This window comes from Typopeltis vanoorti, chromosome 15 (genome assembly GCF_054136105.1).
Source record: "Typopeltis vanoorti isolate ZY-2024b chromosome 15, IOZ_Tvanoo_1.0, whole genome shotgun sequence".
Taxonomy (NCBI): Eukaryota; Metazoa; Arthropoda; class Arachnida; order Uropygi; family Thelyphonidae; genus Typopeltis; species Typopeltis vanoorti.
Window position 1 is genome coordinate 76,603,110 of NC_143563.1, and position 27,474 is coordinate 76,630,583.

At 36.6% G+C, this 27,474-nt stretch overlaps 1 protein-coding gene across 2 annotated transcripts in view; it reads right to left on the reverse strand.

The window, feature by feature from the left end:
* LOC150098908 (stAR-related lipid transfer protein 3-like) overlaps positions 1-27,474 on the reverse strand; it is a 201,737-nt gene that overhangs the window by 86,682 nt on the left and 87,581 nt on the right. For both annotated transcript variants that reach the window (XM_090405028.1, XM_090405027.1), the window contains exon 8: positions 18,585-18,734. In XM_090405028.1, the coding sequence (XP_090261154.1) occupies positions 18,585-18,734 (150 nt within the window). The remainder of the gene's footprint in view (positions 1-18,584; positions 18,735-27,474) is intronic.

Consider the following 27,474-nt stretch of genomic DNA (forward strand, 5'->3'; position numbering starts at 1 on the left):
TATGAAAGAGTTCTATGGAAGCACCATAAGAAGACTGCTTGAGGAGAGCATGATGAAATTCTGTATACCTTAAGCAGAGGTTAATGTATTAGTGATGCAGAGAGGAAAAAATGAAAGAGATGATTATTTTGACAGGTACATATTGTTTGGCAAGTGAGAAGTGTGGTATATGAGAAGATATGAAATAGTTGCTGGTACAAGTGAATAAGAAAAGTGAGAGAGTCAAGATTGTTGAGAAGGGTCATGATTTCAAATGAGTCAAGATCTTGTACAGTCAGGAGGAATGGTGTGGGGTTTGTGAATATGCAGAGTGAATTCTATGAATGAAAGAACATATATAAGGGGACTTTTGCATTTGAATGGTGGAGTTAGATGTATTAAGAAAGTATTTATTATTCAGGGAAAGATTGTAAGTGCAGTCATAAAAACTGGAGTGTTTAGGAGGAAACTTGCCACTAAGAAGCCTGTAAGGCAGGCTTCTGAGTGGCGAGTGAATGGGAGAATGGTCACACAATGCTGAATGTAGCTCCTCAATTCTGAAATTGAGTGGGATTGGCTACACAAGGTCTAAGGAAGGTTGATTGAAAGGACCTACTGCAGTTTTTGTTTATTATGCCAGAAGAACCCAGAATCAAGGGAAGGAGTTTTTGCCATTGGTTCAACTTGGCCAAAAGTGACATTAGTGAGACTTAGTTGATGGGGAAAATGAAAGTCATAGGAATAAAATACAAGGGGTATAATATTTTTGGAGAGGATGGGGGGGGGGGGGATTTTCCAGTGATGGCAGATGAATTGAACATGAAAAAGATTAAGATTGCACCAAGAGGCTAGGGTTCAGAGAACAGTGCATTTTGAGCCATCTGGGTGAGATTGAGAACAACAAGATGAAATATATAATTCATTGCTCTATATGCCAGGGAAGAGGATACAAAGGAGAATGTAGATGGTTCATCTGAAAATTAGCACGATGAGTGTGGGACGAAAAACTATTATAAGGGACTTCACTTATGAGGACAGATTGGGAGGAGTAGGAACAGAGATAGGAGAGAAAGGAAATGAAATTTATATAGCTGCTAAGAGAAAATTATCTGAGACAACATGTAATGGAAGAGATCTGGTGTTCAAGAGCACTAGATATGGTGATAGCATTAGAGCATCACTGAACTGGGAGAGTGATCACATGGCCTTGACCTGGGAGACTGTTGGACACACAGACTTTTCAGTTAAGGAGGAGACATGTGAAAGTACAAAGCAGATGATTATGATAAACTGAAGTGTCAGTGCTGTGGCATGTATGAGAAGTTGGAGGGGGAAAATGTTGTGCCTAGGAGATGGTCAATGGGTGTTTGAAGAAAGCAGTATCAGATTATACACATAAAGGATAAGGTCAAAGGAGGTCCTAAAGAGTTCCTTTGCTGTGTGACAAATAAAAGGAAGGATGACTTGTAATGAGTGCCGCTCGTAGGAAGATAACAAAAGTAAACCAAATAGTTGAGTTACTCAGTGATGATTTTGCAAGAATGTACCACCAGGTGGAGATATTCAAGTGTCAGATATAACATTGATTAATGTTACGAACAGAGGTAGTTGAATTTGAGATGCTTAGATTGCAGAACGTTAATGCACACTATAGCCATGAGATTAGACTGGATATAAGCCCATGTTTTTTTACGTTAATCACACGAGAGGTTGGTTGGTCAGCCTATAGTATGTTAGTATCATGTATAGGAAGAGGTTTGAATAAGGAGGAACTTCACATTAGATTTGAAAAACTGTGCATTGTATTCCTTGGGAAACACATAGAATGAGAGGTTGTTTCAGTGTTGTAGCAGCAGCAGAAATGAAAGAGGAGGAGGAGAAATTGTTCATTGATCATAAGAGATGAATTGTGAAGATGTTGGGGTGGCAATTGCATGTATTTCAGTGAATTGGATGGAGAGTGGGAATTATTGATGCTAGTTCTGATGTACATTTGCTATGGAAATCTTCACAGAAGATGCGTACAGATACCTATGCAAAAGCAGTTGGAGTGAGTTGGTCAGAGATGGGTTATTAATCACTGTGATTGCTCTTTGCTGTATTGTCTTGAGTATTTTAGGGAACTTTTGGGGACAGCACCCCAAATGAGTGAGCAGTTCTCGATGAATGGGCAGATTTCTATAGGATTAACAACTGTTATGTGTATTACAAGAACATGCACCGAAATAGGTAGCTTCTGTAACCACGAAGCTGTTTAATTTAGATCTCAATTCAGGGAAAGTTATGCTTGGGAAGTGAAAAGAGAGCAAAATAGTCCCATCGCATAAAGCAAGCTCCAGAACATATAGGGTAACAAATTATAGGCCACTCAGTATCTCAGGAGTGGTGGTTAATTTATTAGAGACATTGATAAAAAGCAGAATTCAGGAATGGGTGAACAGGAATATCGTACTCTAAAAGGAGGCAGAATGCTTCCATCCATCTGTTCTTTGGATATAAACAGATGCTGTATGGTCATTCAGATACTCAGTGATATGCCTCACCAGTCCTGTTGTATGCTTTTCTGGAGGCTTAGACTAAAGATTAGTAATTCCAGACACACCATCCATCCAGCTCATTGATGGTCTATCCCTTCCTCTTTTTCTAGGAACTTTACTTTCTATTACTGTTGTGAGAAGTTCTCCTTCCATCCTTTCAATGTGTCTGAAGTATTTCAACTTTCTTCTGTCAATATCCTTAAGCAGCCTTAAGTTCTACTGAGCCTTTCTAGCACCCATCCATTTGTCCACTTTTCAGTATGTGATATCCTGAACACTACATCTCAAAGCAGCTATCCTTTTCCTATCAGACCTCCTACAAAAGTCTGATAGGAAAAGGATAGCTGCTTATGTGAGACTTGGAACCCGTGAAGATAGATCCATCCTCCCAGATTTCAAACTAGTCTCTGACTGTTATTTTAGAAATTACTAATCTTCTTCTGTTTTCTGAACAGCAATTCTTCACATTAATCATGGATCTCAGTACTTGAACTTACTGACTTTAATTCTTTTTTTCATTGAGGTACACTTGTTTCTTAGGCACTTTCCTTGTCTGTATTTCCTTTGAGGATAGGATTGAGCTGAAGTCCTCTATTCTTACTGATGTGATTAACTTTGTCAAGAATTTGTCCTAGTTCTTCGTCATTACAGAGGAGTACTGTATCATCAGCATACCTCAGATTACTGATCAATCTACCACCTATCCTAATTCCTGTTCTGAGCTCATCCAATGCTACATGCATGATGTCCTTAGTATAGATACTAAACAACTGAGAAGGAAGTAGACATCCTGCCTAACTCCCTTTCCAACCTGAAGCCAATCAGTTAATCCAACACCTGTTCTTACTGTGGTTTCTTGCTCCCTGTATAAGTTAGCTATCAGCCTGATAGTGTCTTGAGGAAAACCCATTCTTTTCATTATTTCCCACAGTTTCACATGCTGAACACAGTCAAAAGCTTTAGAGTAGTCTGTGAAACACATAACTATAAGGAGTCCTTCCTTGCCAAGCCTGAATACTTGATACTTTTTTGTGATCTTTCCTAAAACCTACTTGTTCCTCAGGCTGCCTCAATTTTAGCCTCAATCCTGTTTAGAATGATCTTCAATAAAATCTTGTTTGCATGAGATATTAAACTAATAGTTCTATAGTTCTTGCAATCCTTCATATTTTCCTTATGTAGTTGTATGAAAACCAACTTCTTCCAGTCTCTAGGCCATGATCCTGTCTCCCATATATCCTTGTAATCAATCTCTGAACTTTTATCTTTCCATCCCCTATAGACTTCATTAACTCTGCTGTCTGCTGGGATTCCATTTGCACCTGGAGCCTTATTGCTATCAAGCTGTTTTAAGCTATTAAACTGCTCTTTGAACCTCTTGTCTACGTGGAGGAGGTTCCAAAACAAAATTTTCCTGTTGAGAGGGTTCCTCCAGATTTTCTTTATCCTCTCTGTTCTACACTTCTTCACAATATTCCTTCCATCTGTTTTATTGATTTTCAGTTCTTCTGTTAGTACTGTTCCATTCCGTCTTTGACATTCAATTTGACAAGTCTCGTCAGTGGGAGACCCAGATCTCCCACTGACGAGACTTGTTTTCACCTTGAAAACAAGTACTAGTTTTCCCCAAACTATTAAAACTAATTTTATTACATTCAAGTAAATATAATTTCAGAAAGATAAGTATCAAAAATAAGACAAGAGAATTGTAATACAAAAAAATAAAATGATTAATTAAATAACATTTAATTATTAAAACTATTAAGTTTTAATAGTTTTCCCCAAACTATTAAAACTAATTTTATTACATTCAAGTAAATATAATTTCAGAAAGATAAGTATCAAAAATAAGACAAGAGAATTGTAATACAAAAAAATAAAATGATTAATTAAATAACAAACAATTATTTACACAAAGAAAATTGTAAGAGGTACACTTTCTCTCTCTCTCACACTCACCCGTTTGAAATTTCTTTCAAATGACCCAATCTATCATACCTCTCCTTGAACCCATTAACAGAAAAAGTACTCGCACACAACTGACTGTGGCAACCCATTTCACTCATTCACCACTTAAACTTGCGATTTAGGTCACAAACTAAATGAAACAATCTTTTATAATTATGCCTCCTCATCAGGAACTCTCTCTTCACGTTTATTAGCATTAAACTTTTTCTTGTCCTCTCTAATGACTCTTCTGACTTCTCTATATAATCTCTTACATTCTTCAGTCCCTATGTCTCTTTGTTTTTCCAACCGCCTTCTTTCGATTAGATCCCACGTTGAAGGTGATATTCATGGGTCTCTTAGTCTTCTTATTGGGCTGAGATACTTTGCTATATCCTACATAACCTTGACTGCTTCCCAAAACATTTCTGGCAGAATGCTTGCATAGTGTTAAATAAAAGATCAGTAAACTACTGAAATAAAGAGTGAAGAGGCTTCACTTCGGCGATGGAACATTATACAAATTAAGTGGATATTGAATCCAACATTATTTCAAAGCCAAATATATAGAAACTACAAGAGTTTCGTGCTGAATATAGAAACTATATAAAAGTTTCGGTGGATCCAAGCATAAGCAACCTTTCAGGACGGGGGCAACTTGTGGCAAAGGTGGAGCAAGTTCCGATTCCTTTCCTTAGTATTCTCCATAATGCAAAGCACATCTCCTTGCAGACATGCATGATGCTATGCATTATGGGTGGGGTCACTATTCAGACCGGTTTCGACCTTTGTTGAGGTCTCGTCAGTGGGAGCCAGACCCAGATGTAAAATACCGACGTTGAAATGATGCAGAAGTCATTCTTTCCATACGAGTTGCCAAAAGGTGTAACATTTTAAAAGGTACCAAGAATTACTTAAGTAAAGAACCAAGAAGGTCCACTTTGGCAATGCAACATTATACAAATTAAGTGGATATTGAATCCAACATTATTTCAAAGCGAAATATATAGAATCTACAAGAGTTTCATGCCGAATATAAAACATTCGGCAATATAAAGTTTCGGCAGATCCAAGCATAGGCAACTTTTCAGGACAGGGGCAACTCGTGGCAATGGTGGAGTAAGTTCTGATCACTTTCCTTAGTATTCTCCATAATGCAAAACACATCTCCTTGCGAACATGTATGATGCTATGCATTATGGGAAGGGATCACTACCTATACTGGTTTCGACCTTTGTTGAGGTCTCATCAGTGGGAGCCAGACCCAGATCTCCCACTGACGAGACTTGTTTTCACCTTGAAAACAAGTACTAGTTTTCCCCAAACTATTAAAACTAATTTTATTACATTCAAGTAAATATAATTTCAGAAAGATAGGTATCAAAAATAAGACAAGAGAATTGTAATACAAAAAAATAAAATGATTAATTAAATAACAAAATTATTTACACAAAGAAAATTGTAAGAGGTACACTTTCTCTCTCTCTCACACTCACCCGTTTGAAATTTCTTTCAAATGACCCAATCTATCATACCTCTCCTTGAACCCATTAACAGAAAAAGTACTCGCACACAACTGACTGTTGTGGCAACCCATTTCACTCATTCACCACTCTCCAAGCAAAAAATTAGTTCGCACACCTATATTCAATTTCCAGGAATGACCCCTTGTTCTGGTCCCTCTAGCCAAGTTCTGAAACATTTCCCCTGCATCTATCCTATAAAATCCTTTAAGCTACTTAAATGTTTCTATCATATCCCCTCTTTTTCTCCTATGAACCAAATTCTGCAATCCACACACCTTCAATCTATCCTCATAGGAAGCATTCTACACACCACTCGCCATTTTGGTCACTCACCTCTGAATCATTTCCAAGAAACCCAGGGGACCAGATTTTAGCACAGTAATCCAGATGTGGGCATATCAAGGCTTTATAAACAGGAATTATAACTTCCTTATCTCTACTTGTTAATGTGTTCTTCACTAGTCGAGTAATCTTATGGGCTACCTTTGCAATATGTCCTCTAAACTTCAACTCTGTCTACCCCCCCCCCCAAATTTCTAGCTTCATCTATTTCCTGGAGTACAGTGCCATCAAAAATTACATGGCTTGTAATCTATTTATCCCAAAATGCATAACTTTACATTTCTCAATGTTAAACTGACACCCATTAATTTTTTGTTCATACTGATAGCTTATTTAAATCATCCTACAAGCTCTCCAGATCGCCTTGATTAACTATTACTCTACCTAATTTCGCATCATCAGCAAACAATTGAATATTTCCTTTCAGGTTATTTCCTATATCATTTACTGTATTTGCCGGCATATAAGATGCATCCTCGTTATTGTACACATTTTTTAGAAAAAAAACTTTATCACTGAATATTATAATGAATTTACAATATTTCAAATATAAAGTAATAAGTAGGTCTACTTTCAACAAATACCTAATCTAACTAGGAAAGAGTACTCACCTTTTAATCTTCTTCGTCAAAACCCAGAAATTTATCTCCAGAGCTTAATGAAGAGACACTTGAAACCTCTTCTAAATCAGAATCTGAGTCCTACAACAAATTGTCCTCTGTACCATCCAGTGCATTACTAATTCCACACTTCTTAAATGATTTAATCACTGTCTCAGTTTTCACAGCATCCCATGAAGCTTTGACCCACTCACAAACTTGCGAAATACTAGGCTTCTTCCTGATGGCATAACCTCAAAATCCACTATACTGCATCAAGCATTCTTCTGGATGCAGTATTCCACTTCTCCTTCATTAAGCCTTCAATGGTTTATTAATACAGACATCTAAAGGTTGAAGCTGAGTAGTTAGACCTCCTAGAATTACAGCTAACTGAGTTTTCAATTCCTTGAGTTTATTTTTAATATCTTCTGTTCTGTGAAAATGAAACTGATCACATACTAGCAGGGCAGGCTTCTTCAACAGTCTGCCAGAGCACCTAGACCAAATGTTATCTATCCATAACTGGAAGACTAGAATGTATTCCAGTTATGGAATACATAACTAACGTAACTGGAATGCTCTCACACACCGCAAGGAAGCAAGAAAGAAATCGCATAACTAGGAACAGAGAAAAATTCCAGAAATGAAAGTAATAAAAAACTGAGTATTGGATTATAAGACGCACCCTGTTTTTCAAATTATTTTCAAAGAAAAAAAAGTGAGTCTTATATGCCTGCAAATACGGTATGTACAAATTACACAACAATGGGACCAGCACTGAACCTTTGTGACACACACCACTAGCCACCTGTTTTTGCCTTGATTCAGCCCTTTCATAAACCACTTTTTGATATCTGTCCAGCAGCCACCCTCTTATCCACTTAACCAGTGTCATATCTATCCCCCATGTGTTCTAATTTGTGTAACAGTGATCTATGTGGTATTCTGTCAAATGCCTTTGCAAAATCATCGTGTAGCCATTTCCTTTATCCAACTCAGCAATTACTCTATTATAAAAAGTTAGTAAATTACTAAGGCATGACCAACCCTTCACAAAACCATGCTGGCCCTCATACAGTATCATATTTTTATCTACTCATTCTTGAACTCTCTTTTTTTACCAATTTTTCTAGTACTTTTACCACTATGCCTAAGATACTGATTTGACTATAATTTACTACTATAGTCTTAGAACCTCTCTTATGCAAAGGAATAATTTTGCCCTGTTTCCGCTCCTTTGGAACTCCACCAGAGCTGAGACTTAAAGAGCTTAGTTAAAGTCATTGCCAGTTCCCTTGCACATTCTTGCAAAACCCTAGCTGATATTATTATTATTATTACATGACACCTCCAGGAGGATCCAAAGACTCATCGATGGAGGACATCCACTCCACAACTCTCCGTCTTCACCAACTACAGCTAACCACAACTACATCTACCACCCACCACCACTAGTATTTCCACAGACAATCACAAACATCCGTACCCACTGTGGGATTCGAACCCGCAGCCTTTTGGCTGGAGAGCGGATACGCTAACCACTCGTCCAACCGGGCTGGCATGATTTTGCCTTCCTTGCCATGCTGGTCAACTTTCTCTTTATATACCCTCCACAGACAGCATTTTCTTCTTCTGAAGCTCGTGCTTAATGATATTACTCATCCCATCTAATCTCACAGTTGTATTTACATTAAGATTCTGCAATATCCTAAGAACATCCTATTCATATACCTCTGTTCCCACATTATTTTCTGTCACGTAGGTTCAAGCAGTAACCTCACTAGGAATATATATACAGGGTGTTCGGGATAAATTTGACAGTTTCGTAAGGAAAAAGAAAATCTTCTTTGTATCTATTAAATTTAATGAATTGACAAAAAAACATTACAAGCAGAGTTAATTACAATACTATCAACAAGATTTACTCAAAATAACCACCATTAGCATCGATCACAGCTTCAATTCTGCTTCGGAACCTCGAACAAGCTGATGCTACAGTCTCCCTGGGAAGGGCCGCAAAAACTGTTTTAATTTTATCCATTAACTGGGCTTTTGTATTACTGGAAGTGCGATTGGTGTCTTTTTCAACTGCGCCCCATACAAAATAATCCATGGGGTTAAGGTCTGGGGAGTTTGGAGGCCAAACATTTGGACTGGTGAAGTCGTAGAAATTTTCAGACAACCATTTTTGACTTTTCCCAGAGGTGTGGCAAGGGGCCGAATCCTGCTGCCATACATACGGCCTACCATTGGCTACCCTTGTTATCCAGGGCTTGACTACAGTTAGCAACTCCACGAACAAAGCCCGAATTCCAATGCCAGGGTTCTTCAACACCTGTTCCTGCAGATTTGCGAGGAATTCTGCTGTACGAACACAATCAGATCGTCTGCTAGGGATCTTTCTTCTTGCTACATCCTCGTAGTCACCATTGCAAGTCTCTAGTTCATGCCTGATTGTTTTTACTGTATTCAGGGAGCATTGGGCAGCAGTCGTAATATCCTTATTTTGATGGCGGGCACGAATCATCATGATACAAGTTATTCTCTTCCATGATTCAGGTGGGTTCCAGCTATCCATCCTTTCTGACATCTTGTATATGAATGAAGAAGGTCCAAACTTTTAAATGAAGAGAAGTGTGTGTTAATACATGTAACTTACGGAAAAATATAATTAATTATAAATATGTCAAATTTATCCCGAACACCCTGTATATATATATATATATATATACTAGGAGGCTCTGCCCCCCCCCCCCTGATGCCTATGGCACCCAACCCCCGAGTTCCAGACTGGTAGGCTGGTTCTCCTTGAATTCTGATGACTTGAAAGGGGGGGGGGGGCTCTTATGTTATATCATTATGTTATATAAATAACATAATGATGCTAACTGGCCCTAAGAATTATGAAGAGATAAAAAGGAGGTCACAAGACAGGATGTTATGATGTGCTGCTATAATTACCAATCTTTGGATTCATGCACCAAAAAGAAGAATATTGGAGTCTTGACAGATAACAGAATAATTTGGAGGAAAATTGTTGATAGGAAGTTAGTATTGATATAACTTTTTATATTGTACTATTATTATATCATGTACACCCTGTGAATGTATATGACAAGAATTTGATAATTTTATAATAACAGAGCCATGCTTTGGCCACCACCCTGCTTTCACATAGGATTAGATGGAAGAAAACAATACACAAAGCTTTATTTAATAGCTTTTTTTTTTCCTTCTCCCCAACCTGCATCAATAATGAAGCATTTCCCAAATTTCATTATAAATTACATTAATTAAATGCAAATAAATTAATGCCTGTCTGCATTAATTTATTCACAGTTTTGGAGATTAAAATTTCTAAGGCCTCCTTTAATCCATTGTTCATGTTTTTCAATTTCTAGCCCCAAAGGATCCTTTATAGGATTTCAGTTCTCACTTTTTTTTTCCCTTCCCTTCATTTTGAATTATTTCTACTAGTTAACTAATTGAATAGTGGTATTTTCTGGTGAAATATAGTGTGAAAATAGTTTTAATCCAACAAAACATAGGCAATCTTAATAAATTCATAGTACAGATAACCCTCGTATAACACGGATATTAGGTTCCAGAGAAATGGCACGTTATATAAATCATGTTATGCGAGACTCGGATCACATAGAAAAAGTAGGGTTATGTTCCAAAATCGTTTTTTTTTTAAATTATATAAACAATGCCATATCCAACAAAAATATTTTTTAATTTAATTCTGGTAATTCATTCAAGTTATAAAAATATATAAATTATGAAACAAATACATAGTATAAAATTATAAATTTACAAATTGTACATGAACTTCATTCACGTAATGCATAAATGTTTTAGGCAAAATAAAAGAAAGTGCATATTTTAATCTTTCATAGCATGAGGATTTGAGGATCGGTTAATAAACATTGGTTTTTGTCATATAATCACCTGATGCTTTACTACAAAACAGTCAAGTAATTCTATCTTTAGAAACTTTGAATTCAGGAGCTGACTTGCATTTTTCGAAATATAGGTGTGTTTTTATATTTCTTTTCCCAATATAACCCGAATTCATCCACATTGAACAACATCTGGTCTGCATCATAAAGGTTTATAAATTGTGAGAGCTTTTTTGTTTAAATAAGATTTTCATCCAAAGGAATTTTCTTCCGAGTGTAATTTTCTATCCAAATTAGAGATTTCTCTATTTTTCCCATTAGAATATTGCGTACACAAGCAACGTGCTTTGCACTTACAATCAACCCAGCAATAAACACTTTCTCAGATTTTATGTTCATTTTGTTTGTTCGAATTGTTGATTCGTTTAAATTCAAAGTCCTTGCAACAGCTCCTGATTTTTCTCAATTTTTCAACCGATCCAAGATTTTAATTTTTTTCTTCAAGAGAAATAAATTTTCTTTTAAATGTTGGTTTTTCCCTTTCATTGCAGTTTGTGGCCATTACTATAAAAATATTTTTTTTACATAACAAAAAAGCATCGCATATTAATTATGTAACTCACCAGAAAATAAAGTGCTCAGCTTGAGATTTATACACTTATGATTTTTAATGCACTTTCCTGGCAGAAAACGAAGACAATTTTCAACAATAAACACTTTATATGGTTAACAATTGACGTACTTGCATGCTGAAGGGTATTTTCCCCTAATATAAATTCACTACTTATAACTACATGCACGATATGGGCAGATACAAATTTAACGAAGATAACATTTGATTTTTAAGTCGCACGGTGAAAAATATATAAAAAGATAAAGGTTATTAGAATGTGTAGACATTGCATTTTTATCGAAACCGCGTTGTATAAGTACCGCGTTGAACAAGGGTTACTACAATTTGTAGACCGTGTTATATCGAAACCACGTTATACAAGGGTTACCTGTATATTATGTTATACACCTGGCTAGCCAAGTTGGCCAGGTGTATAACAATGGATACTCAAAGTGGTTTGAGTATCCATTCTCCAATCAACAAGCTATGGGTTTGAATCCTACCATGGATGATTGTGATTGTCTTTAGATGGGAAATGAATTTCATTGCCCAGTGTGAGATCACCACCCTACTTTTGTCTCTAGAGAAGGATCTATGGTTTCTGTTCATTCCCTTTCTTCTTACATGGACTTTGCATAGTAGCCTTGCAGGACATGCCTTCCACATGATTACTGAACTAGGGATCCACTTCCTCTATAACACGGCAGTAAAACAACCACAAAAAATAGTACATGGGATTAAACCTGTTGGTAACTTTAGGATGCTTCCTCTAAAGCTAACAAATAATCCTTCTACTGCTTCCTGTGCTAGATTGTGTCAAGGCCATGGGCTTGGAGTGAGGTCTGAGCATCAGCGACAGCATAAAAAATTAGTCTTTCTGTGGTTAAAAAAAATTTCCCACAGAAAAAAAAATTCAACAAATATGCAACAAAAATTACACAAAAAAATTATCTAAAAATGCAACGAAACAACTCCATGTAAAAAAAAAAAAAAAAAGTACCAACACACAGAGGTTTAATATTAACATTATTAATGTACCTCACGTCATTTAGATATCCAAACTCAATTCTGTTATTCATCGCTGAACCTCAAAATGGCATCTTCTATGACTATAGCACACTTAAACTTTCCACAGTACATGTGATACTTTCTGCGAGAAGGGGGGAAATGCCCTTTTATAAGGTCTAATATCCCATGCCAAAGATTATCTGACCTGGAATTTTTTCCTTTATATGATGTGTTTTGGTTCAAGATTTCTTTACCTCATTTTGTTGCCTTCATCCTCTCTTAATTCTGATTATTATACTAACCTTTTTGATTATTTATCTCTGAAAGTTCATTACATACAATCTAATAAATCCTGTCAGTGAGATAAATCTTCCATAGAGGTTTCAATGTCCACAATTCTGGTGCTGGCACCCCTTCTCTAACTTCACAGACCAACATGGAAAAGAAGCTTAATTGTTTGTCATCTCTAATTATCTAATGCAAATTACTAACCTACCTACCAGGATTCCAGATAATCTTCATTCTTCAAATACCCTGGACCTTTTCTTAAGTAGCTCTTCCTCCAAATAAACCAATGATGTTATCTCTCCTGCTGGCAACTCAGATCACAACCTTGTCCATGTTTCTTTCTTCCAGCCATTCTCAGCCTCATATCATTATGGCACTATAGTGGTGTCAATTGGATAAGCTTTGGAATTTCTATCCCTCTTTTCCATGGTCTGATTATTGCTTGTACTTTCTAGATTCAAGCATTTGCTCTGATTTAATAACTGAAATTATTGTTGCTGGGATGAGTGCCTTTATTAGGGAATAACCCTATTACACTGAAATTCTCTGACCCTTATGCAAGCCCTGGCTTCTAACAAATATGCCAAAGGAGTCCAAGCTTAAAATGCAGTATGCACTCAATAGCTCAAGCTAAAGATTCCAGCCACTTGCTCAGCACTACAGCTAATATCTGCAAGTGAGATGACTCATTCATCTGGCCTAGTATAAACATATGTCCACAGCCTCTGCAGCCTCCAAAAATCTTGGTATTCTTTTTTTGTCCTATGCATTATTTCTCTTCTGCTCAACACTTAGCATTTTATAATTCAAATTCACCCAATCTTAGAATATTGTTCTCACATCTGGGGGGGTGGGTCCTAAAAACCTCTCTCAGAATGCTAGACTGTTAGAGAGCTATTTGCTTAATATATGACTAATCTCACTGACTACCTCCAGTCTCTTTCCTGTAGCTGCTCTGTTTCTGAATTATGCTTTCTATATGTACTTTAATGGATTCTACACCACTAAACCGGCTGCCATTATTTCTCCGCTTCCCTCTAATCATGTACAAACATGGGCAGCTAGCTGACCAGCATTCATATACCATTTAGCTCCAGACTCAGTGAACCAATTTCTCATCCTCTTCCTTCATTCCATATATTACTGTCCTTTGAAATAGTCATCCACTGAACCTAAAAACATAATAGCTCTGTACATAAGCATAAATAACACATTCGTATTCACTTCCATTATACATTCAGGAGCTGTACTGTTCAATGTGCTGCCTTTCCTAGTATGCAACAAATTGCATCCTTTGCACAGTGCGTTCAACAGCAGAATGCAGTTGGTCAAGACTGATGTTGCACACATGCTGTTATGCTAACTTTCAGAACAGATGAGTTATTAGGATGATCCTGATAAACCCTGTCTTTGAGAAATCCCCGGAGCCATAAGTCACAGGAGATCAGATCAGGTGAACGAGGAGGCCATGCAGCGTGAAATGCACAGCTGATCATACTGGCTTCCGTGAAATGTTCTTGAAGAACTTCCTGAGTGGATCAACCTGCATGAAAATGTCTAAATTCGTGCACAGGCAGCACTGCTGTAGTTGTAGCACAGCAAAATTGTTTATCATATCACGATATCTCTCATCAGTAACTGAGCAGGTCACAGGACTGGACTGGCAAATGTCCTCAAAGAAGAAGTGTCCAATGATAAACAAAGCTGTAAACCATAATAAATTTAGTTCAATCCTTTATCCAAGTGTAAGCAAACAAAGTGCGCACCTGAAGTATCTTCAGGACTGAGGCAACTCATGGTAAATGTGGACCAAGCTCTAATCACTACTTGTCTTAGTATCTTCCATAATGCAAAGCACATCTCCTTGTGGACATGTATAATGCTATGCATTAAGGGAAGGGCCACTACTCAGACCAGTTTCAACCTTTATTGAGGTTTCATCAGTGGGAGCCAGACCCAGAGGTGGTGATACTAAGGTGGAAGTAATGGAGAAGTCATATTTAATTATACGAGTTGCCAAAGGGTGTCTCACCTTATTAAATTACTCTGGATTTAGAATAAGATGTAGGAAGCTTTTTTCCCACTTTGTTAGACTCTAATAAATTTAGTTTAATCCTTTATCCAAGTGTAAGAAAACAAAGTTTGCACCTAAAGTATCTTTAGGACTGAGGCAACTCGTGAAGGTGGACCAAGCTCTCATCACTACTTGTCTTAGTATCTCCCATAATGCAAAGCAGACATGTATAATGTTATGCATTAAGGGAAGGGCCACTACTTATAGTCTAACCAAGTGGGAAAAAACTTCCAACATCTTTCTCTAAATCCAGAGTAATTTAATAATAAAGTGAGACACCTTTTAGCCACTCGTATAGGTAAATATGACTTCTCCATTATTCCCACCTTAGTATCACTACCTCTGGGTCTGGCTCCCACTGACGAGACCTCAATAAAGTTCCAAACCGGTCTGGGTAGTGGCCCTTCCCTTAATACATAGCATTATACATGTCCACAAGGAGATGTGCTTCGAATTATGGGAGATACTAAGACAAGTAGTGATGAGAGCTTGGTTCACATTTACCATGAGTTGCCTCAGTCCTGAAGATACTTCAGGTGCAAACTTTGTTTGCTTACACTTGAATAAAGGATTAAACTAAATTTATTATAGTCTAACCAAGGGAAAAAACTTCCAAAAGCTGTAAACCTGCACCAACAGTAACTTTGGGTGAACGCAAAGGAATTTGTTGGATTGCAATGCAGGTTTTGCATAGCCTATACCTGACAATTGTTGGTATTCACAGCTCCATTCAGATGAAAGTGAGCCTCATCTCCCCACAAAATCATCCATGGCCACACAGCATCCAACTCCACTCAAGCAAAATGTTAAAGTGAAGATCAGTTAATTTTCAAAGTCCTGCAGGTGCAACTCTTGCATGAGGGTTATATTGAATGGGTAGAGATGCAGAATCTTCCATAGAATTTTCCAGACAGTTGTGTAAGTAAGGCACATCCATGTATTTTGATACAGCACATGCACTGCAGGATCTAACACTGTTATTCATGGCGGTTGTTCTAACACTGTTATTCAATGAAGTTGCTACTCCACAACGGCAGTAGCAACTTCATTCACTTGTGAACTGATTGGATTGCGACCTCTTCCAAGTCTAACTCCCAATGATCTCGTTTCTTCAAAAATGACTAATCATCCGTCGCAGAGCTAATGGAGATAGTGGACCTCATTGACATTTATTCAGGTGATGAAATTCAGAGAGAGAGAGCAGCTTCTGCATCATGCACAATGTATTCCTGCATTTGGATCACTGAATGGTGTTTCACAAGACCTCAAAACAGGAATACTTTAATTTTGATCACCTTGTATGTGTGTGCATGTGTGTTTTTGAGAGAGAGAGCATGATTTCTGGGAGAGAAAAAATTTTTTGCTTTGACCCTGAAATATAACTTCAGAGGAACAAATAAAATTGTTCCAATCTGGATAGTTATCTGGAGAGAGATAAAAATTTCATGATTTAAAAAAAAAAAAAAAAAAAAAGAAGAAAAAAAAGAGAGAGATTATTAACTCATGCAATTAGAAATAAAAAAAAAAGTTTCTTTTAAACTGTTCCGAGAGGAACATTTCATTCTGGTTCAAAACCATTTCAAGCCCTGCTTAAAACCATCCACATTGGCCTATTATATAACATTCAATGTCATGGCTTCGATTTATAAACAAGAAAATGGTTAACTTTCAGAACAGAGAAACTAATATTAAACAATTTCCCTAGTATGCTTTGTTTATTATGAGTGTCAGCTGCACATGTTCTCCAAGCACACACACACACGATCTATTTATATGTTTGACAGCAGATGTTTAAAATGAGAAATGAAATTAACTCAGCATCACTGTTTTCTTAACTAGCTCTATTTTTCCCAAATTATTTGTAACTTGTTGGTGTTTATATTTATACTTTAAATGTTTAACACATTCATTTTCAGGCACATACTGTATGTGCTCATGAGATTAATTATTTGACATATTTGTAATATAACCTCCTCAAAAAAAATTTCAACTTGCATCCCATAAATGTTGATCAATTAACATAAATTAGCTTGTCAAATGCAATCGAGTGCTGATGCCTGATCCTTAACATGTATAAGAGTTCTGGCAGGAACATGTTCAATGATCTATAAGATAACTAAATTAAACTACTGCAAATGCAGACTATTATATGCAAACACATGACCAATCAACCTGAAATCACACGATCAGAGAGGGATGTAGAAATTATATACTAGATATCTGAAGGTTTTATGCTTATAACATGGCAGATGAGAAAGTTTTAGCTTTGAAAAAGAGATCCAATTACTGGAGTATATGTGAAGGGTAGATCATGCCTCAGTAACTTGTTCACATTTTATAATACAGTGACAGCTGAGTTGGATAAAGGTAATGGGTTTACAGTGATAGTGCTGGACTTTGCAAAGATCTTTGACAGGATACCACATCGGTGGAATTCTAATCAGTAAACTGCAGCACAAGGGGATGGATATAGGGTTAGTGAGATGGATAGGAGAGTGGTTGATGGAGAGATATATTCAGGAGTAGAGTCCAAAAGAAAACCTGTGACTAGTAGTGTGCTGCAGGGTTCTGTTCTTGGACTGCTATTTAATTTGTTCATTAATAACATAGGAAAGGATCTGAGAGGAACCATTCAGTTATTTACCGATGATGGAGAATTGGATAGAGCATAGTTAATTCTGCAGGATGATTTGGATAGATTGGCAGGCTGGGCAAAGGGGAATGGATGTCAGCTTAATGTGGCAAAGTGTAACGTTATGCATTTTGAGGTGAAAAGATTATCAGCAGAATACCACATCAGTGAAACTATACTCCAGGAAATTGATGAAGCCCAAGACTTGGGAGTGTTAGTAGATTTAAAGTGTTAGGGAGTTAAAGTTTAGAGGGCACATAGCAAAAGTGGCTAAAGCAGCTCATCAGATCACTTGGTTACTGAAGAATACTTTGACAAGCAGGTTATTGAGCCTTGATAAGATCCCATCTTGACTAGTGTGTGCAAATCTGGAAATCAGGGTTTCTTGGTGATGGGAAGGAGTAGAGAGGATCCAGAGCTGAGTGACCAAGATGGTAGCAGATCTATGCAATGAACCTTATGAAAACAGGTCGAAGATTTGTTGGTTACAGAAACTGGTTGACAGGTGGAAAATGGGTGATACGATTGAGACATTCATATTACTGAGGGGTTTTTACAAGATTAATTCAGAGGAAATTTTTCATAACAGGTGTGGTGGTGGAACTAGGGGGCCATCCATGGAAACTGAGTAAGAGTGTAGTTAGCAAGGGTGTTAGAACTAGGTTTTTTTGCTTGGATACAGAACCAGAGTCTGTTGTGGGTACCATGACTGTGAATGGGTTCAAAGCAAAGTATGATAGATATTGTGCAAATGCTGAATAGTTCTTGACTTAATGTTAAGGGCCTCCCTTGTTGAGTGTAAGGACTACTTGGAGTTGTCCATAATAATAATAGTATTTGGCAGGAGTAAAGACAACTGAATTTGTCTTTGCTCCAAAACAATGACTAGGGTATTAGTTCAGAATGCAAATTAAACTACTTTATATAACATCACAATAGTATTGCTTATATCTGTAAAATTTGAAGTTATTTCAAGCATACTATAGTTAGAGAAAAATTGGTACTATCCTGCTCATGATTAATTAACTTATTTTTTTTTTAAAAATTGAGTTTAAGAAAAATAAACATTATTTTCTAAAAACTACTAATTAAAATCTTAACAATTTTAATATTTTAGAACAATTAAAAACATACAACAAATTTGTAGACTTTTCCATATGGCTTAAGATTTTGACTAAATATGACATCATTCTGAAATGTCTTCTCTATCCTCCAGCCACCAGACGAGATAATTGTCATTGCTTTTTCAACTGATTCCTGAGCTAGTTTCTTATAATCTTGTTCCTGTAAGGAATTAAAATTACATCCTTAAATGACCTTGCAAATAATGATAGTAAATGTTGAGAGAGCACTAAAGTGTTGTTCAACTGAATAAAAATTGCTTTTTCGAACTTAAAATGAACAAAAGACAAGATTGAAACTCGGGAAGTTTCAACCTTGGGTTGAAACTTCCCGAGTTCAAGAAAAGGCTTCAAATCTGGCAATTATGAGTTTGGCTGAGTAACCATCTTTTGGCTTTCACAAAGACAAAAATTTTCCTTTAATGTAGTGCATGTGATACTTTTCAAGAGTCATACAAAACATTCAACAATAGAGCAATAAAGTAGATCTGAAGAGCAACCATCAGATAGTACATGGGATCAAACTAGACAGGAGTCAGAGTATGTGCAGAAACCGTTAAGATGGGTGGCATACTCAATGAGCTTATCACTGATAACTATATCTTGCTTAGCAACACATATACAAACACCAAACTGTTAATCCAACATCACGGGTGGAAATTATTTTCCTCATTCATTTTGCAAAACACATACAACAACACCCCACTTTTATGACATTCCGCTTTACAATGCTTTTCAATTATGATCAATACTCATTTATGAGGGCAGTCTGAAAAGTTCTCAGCCCAACAAGGAAAAAACTAATTTATAATTTCAAAATTATTTTTATCAAAAAAAAATCAAAAAATCAGCTAATGCATTTTATTCCCATATAGGGAGTAAGCAAGGCTATTTTAGCCCTATCTAACTTTTGGAGATTGAGTGGGCAGTTCAATCTCCACTGGTACCCAATCAGAGATAGCTGGCCCAAGACTATCACTAATTAAGTGGCAAGCAGTGAAGAGACAGCTCAACAAGTGCCGCCATCTCATGGTCCCTAATCCTAACACAATATATTTAATGTCTGAAATAGTGTGGGTTCTACGGTCGATTTTCTTGAGTTTACAGGACGAAAAACCTCAGTTCCCAGGAGAAAAAACAAGCTTGCCCATGCCAGAGATCGACTAACTCGGGAACCCATAGTGGTTCTCAGTAAGATCTGCAAAATACCCCTCTACAGCTACAAGCACCTCTTGATTTGAAAAAAAAAAAAAAACGATGAACAGAGAGGAAGAGTTTTAGTTTTGGGAAGAGATAGAAGCCAGAGGGAGCCAAATTTGGGGTATAAGGTGGATGTTCCAACAATTCACAGTGTAGATCCCTTAATTTTGCCAAAACACCTTTGTGGGCAGATGCATTGTCCTGATGAAAAATTATTTTTTTCTTCTGCAAACTGGGTCTTTTATCACAAATTTTTTTCTCGCCTGGTTAAATGATCAAAATAATATTCCCCAGTTACTGTTTTACCCTTTTCAAGATAAAATGCCTTTAGCATCTCAAAACATCGATGCGATTACCTTCTGATGGAACAGACTATCTTCTTTGGCACTGAACAACCGGCTTCTGTCTGTTGCATGTATTTCTTTTATGTTTTCCTTTTTTTTTTATTTGATGTACATGTAATGTGAAGTATCTGAATTCTTGTTCTGTAATTATCGTTAAATTGTACTTCCTTAGTTGTAATGAAAACACTACTTGTACCTCTCTTTATATGCCTGCTCAGTACTTAATCTCCTTTATGCTCTGTGGCCGTCACTTAGGTTGATCACGTGCGTGAGTTAGATTAACAAGGGGGATTGCCTTTGGCTAGAGCCAATTCCCTTGTTACAAATATCTAGAGTTACCTCCTCGTTAGGTTCTGGAAAATTTATTTGTTATTGCTGCGCCATCCAGAACCCTTAGATTAGAAAAGCTTCTTAATCAAAGAGTTAACTCTCAGACAAACACACAGTTAATCGTTCTATTAAAATACTTAGTTCAAATTAGCTAAATTTCCTGTACCAACTCTAGTTTGCAGTCGTGGTCTCTGTTAAACAATTAAATTCCGCTCAGGTTCTAATTAATAAGTGGTGCATTGGATTCACTAATTAGGTAAAAATTACAAAGGTTCATTTATTAAAACTCATGCAATACACTTTCTTCAAATATACACTCAGCTAAGATAATCACTTTATGTTACAGAACTTAATATAACAAACTATAATTTATATAGCTGAATCTTGTCATAAGACACTGCTATTAAATCAATTAATTGTCCTTTTGTATTCTTCGATTTACAATTCCTTCCAGGCATTAATTCAATTAATGTCGTGTAGGATTATACTATAATATACTAAACATGATCGACATTTACAATACATTATGTTCCTGGAGATGTAACACTTTGGTATTAGACTAAATACTCAAGTCCTGCCTCTTACATAATATGAGCTCTACTAATGAATGTTCCTGTTCACTATTATACATTAATTCTTTCTTCCACAACAAAAGAGACTAAGGTTTGTACATTACCGGATCTTTAAGACTTCTTCAGGTCTGTCCCTCAATCTTCAATTCCCTTTACAACTTACTTATTCTTTATCCTGATGGTCGTCTCTCCTGGGCTTGATTTGGAGCTTGCTATCGTGCTTTTTCCTCTCCAATGTGGAGACGAGAAACAGCTCTGCTTAAGTTGGTCCACGTGGTCTAGCATGACGGTCAGCTTGCGTAGATTTCCTTTGTATGCTAACGAAATGCCCACACCTCGCTTGTTACTTGGCTGCTTATCTCCATCGAGACATCGTTCCGTTGGCCAGGTTCACCTACATATCTCTGGGAACAACTCGAGCTGGGGCCCTCGAGTGATGGGTGCCAATTCTGAACAGGAGAGCACGAGGAAGAACTGGAATCCAGGAGAAAAAAAAGTCCCGAGTTGTATTTTATATTACACCTTTAGCGGCATCCCTTTTGCGTCACACCTTTTCATCCATCACCATTCTTCTCTCTTAGCATCTTCCAGGAATCTAGCACGCGCACTGTGTATACGTGACTGCCGTAGGCTCTGTTGCTAATCCAAGTGTCTCGTTTGCGTACCTTGAACTCATAATTTTACACGCTAACATATATTTCACAAATTATTCTTCCCTTGTTAAACATGCAAAGATAGGTAATATTCTTTTACATAGAATCGGTCATACATAGGCTCTGTTGCTAATCCGAGTGTCTCGTTCGCGTACCTTGAACTCATAATTTTACACGCTAACATATATTTCACAAATTATTCTTCCCTTGTTAAACATGCAAAGATAGGTAATATTCTTTTACATAGAATTGGTCAATGTCAAGATACAATATCTTTAAGGCTTTCCAGAAATTTACAATTCTACTTATATACAAGTATATCCTTGGTGTGTTAAAGCTTGTTAAATCCCGAATCAAATATTTCTTAGTGAAATCTCTTCATTCAAGATTTCACATGTCCACTGTTTTGACTGCTGTTTGGATTCTGGTGGGTATTGGTAAATCCAAGTCTCATCCATAATAATAAATAGATGCACAAAATCAGTTTTATTCTTGTTAAAATGCTCCAAGCACTATCAGAGATGTTGATGCGAGTGTGTTTTTGATCCGCTTTGAGCAAGTGTCACCCATCTTGCGCAAAGTTTTTTCGTATGCAATTCTTCATGCAAAATATATCCCACGTTCTTTTGAAATGCCTATAGTTTCAGCAATTTCATGCACTTTGACTCGACGGTCATCCAATATCATATCGTGCACTTGATCAATGATTTCTGGTGTTACACTTTTTGGACATCTTCACGTGGATCATCTTAAGGCTGGTACTTCAATTTTCGAAAACGAAGAAGAAGAGTGCCCATTAACTTTTACGAACTTTGAATGAATTTCTTTTAGCGTTAAATCTTCTTTTACGAAGAATTTTATGACCACAGGATACTCAATTTTCTCCATTTCAAGGGATACAGACACCACTTTTGCTTTAGACAGCTGTATATATAAAAAAAAAAAACTACTCGATAGAATGACTTGCAATTTCACATGGATGCTTATGACAGATACTGTTTGGATTCTGGTGGGTATTGGTAAATCCAAGTCTCATCCATAATAATAAATAGATGCACAAAATCAGTTTTATTCTTGTTAAAATGCTCCAAGCACTATCAGAGATGTTGATGCGAGTGTGTTTTTGATCCGCTTTGAGCAAGTGTCACCCATCTTGCGCAAAGTTTTTTCGTATGCAATTCTTCATGCAAAATATATCCCACGTTCTTTTGAAATGCCTATAGTTTCAGCAATTTCATGCACTTTGACTCGACGGTCATCCAATATCATATCGTGCACTTGATCAATGATTTCTGGTGTTACACTTTTTGGACATCTTCACGTGGATCATCTTAAGGCTGGTACTTCAATTTTCGAAAACGAAGAAGAAGAGTGCCCATTAACTTTTACGAACTTTGAATGAATTTCTTTTAGCGTTAAATCTTCTTTTACGAAGAATTTTATGACCACAGGATACTCAATTTTCTCCATTTCAAGGGATACAGACACCACTTTTGCTTTAGACAGCTGTATATATAAAAAAAAAAAACTACTCGATAGAATGACTTGCAATTTCACATGGATGCTTATGACAGATATACCAACTTAGAAAAAAAAACTTGCTGATAGTGTTGCCATCTATAGTCGAGAACGAGAACTTATCAGACCACCCTCATATACTGCACTGCATTCACAGATGTGACAGTTTTAGTGACATGAAGATACTATAATTCACATATGCGTTTTCGTGAACTATTTGTTTACAACGTTGCTACTTACTGTATCTGCATTTTGGGTACACTGTGAATTATAAATCATTTGTAACTATTATTTTATTTTAATAGCTGATAAAGTCCAAAGTAAGGGTGCTGTTGCTCCCAGTGAAAAGACGACATAAACCTATCATATTTGATACTAAGATTAAAATTATTAAATTTAGTGATGATGGTGCGGTGAACACTGAGAGAAGCTACAGGCTAAAAACTTACTGTGCACTACTGTTGTTACAGTTGCTAAAAACAATGATAAAGTTCTTAGTGAAGTGAAAAGTGCTACACTAGTTAATATTACAGTTATCTGTAAGCATGACAATCTTATTGCAGAAATGGAAAAACTTCTAATGGTGAAGATTGATGACTGAACTGGTTGGCATATTCCTTTAAGCCAAGCTATACAGAACAACGTTTTTGTTTGTGAAAATTATTCTGAATTTTCCATTTGTGTATCTGACATAACTAAAATATTGATGCCATTTATGCATATATATGCATAAATGGCATCAATATAAGCTTTAAGCTTAAGTCATTTAAGCTTATGACTGCTTAAAAAATGTTATTAAAACTATTACATTCGTCTACAAATGAAAAAATCTCTCTCTATATATATACCGTATTTTCCGGTGGTGCATAAGACGCACTTTTTTACCTTAAAAATGGGGTGGGTCTTATATAATGAAGGTAAAGATTGTTTCCTCTTTTCAAAGTCATACGCACTCCCTTTTATGTTCCAAGATCTTTGTAGGCGGTTAATGGTGCAATCAAATTGATGCATGACCTTCACGTGACTTCTAGCGCGTCATTGGCTAAGAACGGGGAGTCCCTATTAAAGTTTCATAATATCTTATCCGAGTAATCAGTTACTGATGTTTATCAGTATTGAGTTGACGTGTTGAGATATTTTGTGTTAGGTTTTAGGTTTTTTCCAGAAAATTGTATTAAATTTCTTGGGTGCGTCTTATACGCCGGAAAATACGGTATATATAACAAAAGGCAGTGAGTCACTACATCATGAAATTCACTATACGACAATAGTGTGGAACCTAACATGTCATATGACCAGATAAATCTGTAGTCAACTTTGCTGGCCTGGTGGCCTGTTGCTTAAAATACATTACATGCTGGCTTGCACTGATATTAATGAGTATGCTCATTATTTCATATTTAATTAAAGGGATCCAGTATCTCCTCAATTTGAAGAAACAGTTCGAGGTCCACTTCTACTGCATGCCCTCAATCTGTTAATTAACATGCTAAATAATAGTGACACCGTGGTTTAAAAAAAAAAAAAAAAACTACAAAAAATTACAAAATACATCCCAAAAATTCTAAAAAACCAAATTCCATGTGCAAAAAACTACTTCCAACATTCACTTCACCATCTAATTTCTCAACAACATAAACCTTAATGATGTACAATTTCTTTAAGGTATTTCTTTTACTTTCAGAAAAGTTAATACAAATTTTAAAAAAATTCTGCTAATGCAATAGCATAATTTCAATTTCCTCCCCTTCTATTAACATGCAATTACTGGATCCCTCAAGAAATCAAGTGCATTCTATGGGTGCAAATTGTCAGTTCGTGACAGGCTGTAACGTGATCAGTGTATATGGGCATGATCATATAATCATGTGCTCTTACTTCTCTACACCTCGTGCAGTTCAAAGAGACAATGGAGCTGCTACCTCATTGCTAATAGATAACAAATAATGAATTCCCTGAATAGTGGTATCCAATCTAAAATAAGAAAGACAATGCTAAGCTAAAGCAATTCAATAAAAAGGGTCTGGATTATCTAACCATTAGCTTACCCACAGCACTAATACTAATGTATTAAAGGCTAACAGCCTTTTGTAGGTGGAATTCTCATAAAAAGTTGCAAGCGAACGTAATACATGTATGGCTTAGAAATAGCAGCAATTACTACATCACAAGATGTCTTGGAACTGAACCACTACAAGGGATGTGATTTCCAATTTATGTATTATATATATATAACCTCACCCACGAAAGATTTTTGTAAACCTATAGTACATTCGTATTGTGGGTAAGCAAAGGATTTTTTTTTTTTTTTTAATCACAGAAAGAGCCAATATGGCTTTATTTCAGGAGTGTAAATTATATAGAAATAGAGGGATATTAAAAATCCGACCTTCCTTTAAAGCCAAATAAGAGGTATGGCTATTAAACGACGAGACCAGTTGCAAAAATGTGGTTTATTATTACAATTGTACAACTTAATTGTTATCCCTTCAACATACTCTCCTCTATCTATACACCAGTGCACACGAATTTTCCATTGTTGGAAGCAGTGCTGCAAGTCATTAGATGTTATCTACTTCAGTAGTGCTGCCATTTTCTCCTTTACCTCATCCAGTGACTGAAAATGGGTGCCCTTCAATGTGGATTTCAACTTTGGAAAAAGGTAAAAGTTACACGGAGCAAAGTCCGGCAAGTAAGGTGGGTGGTCCGACACTGGGATCTTCTTTATCAGCCAGATACTGCTTTACAGACAGTTCACTGTGGGCTGGAGCGTTGTCCTGATGGAAAATCCAAGTGTTTTTCTTCCACAGATTGGGTCTCTTCTTCCTCACTTGCTCTCTCAGCTTGGCCAAAACCTCAAGGTAATAATGTTGGTTAACTGTCTGACCCTCTGGTACCCATTCAACCATTTCCACGCCATTGATATAAAAAAAAAAAAAGATCAGCACTGCCTTCAGTTTTGACTTGCTCATTCTTGCTTTTTTCATTCTCGGTGACGTGGGAGTTTTCCAGTATATCGATTGTCTCTTTGTTTCTGAATCATACTGGAAAATCCATGTCTCATCACATTTGATGATCTTCTCCTCAAGTCTGGTTCTGTGTCAGCCATTCCATGATGTCAGTGGAAATTTGTTTCTGAACATCTTTCTGCTCCTGACACAAGTTTTTGGGAACCATTTTGGTGCAGACTTTGTTCATGTTCAATTGCTCATACAAAATTTGTTGTACAGTCTTCTTATCAATGTGCACCATGTCTGCTATCATCCAAATGCTTAATCTGTGATCGTTACGAACAATTTCATTAATTTTCGCAACGTATTGTTCGGTTGCTGCTGCTGTGACAGAGTGACCCAGTCGTTCATCATCTTCAACGTTTTCTCGACCTTCAGCAAAGTATTTGTGCCATTCAAACATTTGCACATGTAACATTACATTATCACCATACACCTCCTGCAACAGTTTCAAGCACTCGGTCAGCAATTTTTTCAATTTCACAAGGAATTTGAGATTAATGCGCTGCTCGAGTTTAATAATAGACATTATTCCTGCAAAACAACTTCGCATGTGTTTCTTTTATAACTGCCTACAGACTAACTACGCGTGACAGCGAACAATGCTTATCTCAACTGCTTTTAGAACCTTCAAGGTCATTCATGGCGCAAGCGCATCCCACTGCTACGAGTACACGATTCACAGCGCACCTTGTCTAATTATTTAATAGCCGCACCTCGTATATGTAGAAACATTGAAATTTTAAAATATTTGACCAGAGAGCTTATGAGAATACAATCCTCGGCATCAGAGTTGTCTTAGCCTGCACTACTTAAAAAACATGAACTGCCAGGTGTCCATATATTCTTTTTTACTTTTTTGGTATTAATTTCATTTTCTGGCCATCAATAAACAAGACAGTGGTCTAATACTGGGTGATGAAATTCATCTCCCACCTGAAGCTAATCATACACTTCCATGCCCAAGGTGGAATTCAAACCTGCAGCCTTAGTTGGAGAGCAAATACAGTAATCACTCAACAAACCAATCTAACAATAATGAAACAAGGGTTGGATTTCTTCTCAGTAAAAGAGGAGAGAAAGCATTATTAGGACACAATCCAGTAAATGAAAGAATGATAATGACAAGATTTGCAGTATGACCATTTAACATCACAGTGATTTGAGTTTATTTAACCACTTCAGAAAAAAATGAAAAAGAAATATTCTATAGCATAGCAACTTGGAAGTAATTTTTGGATACCAAAAGGGGATATACTCATCACTGGAGTAAAC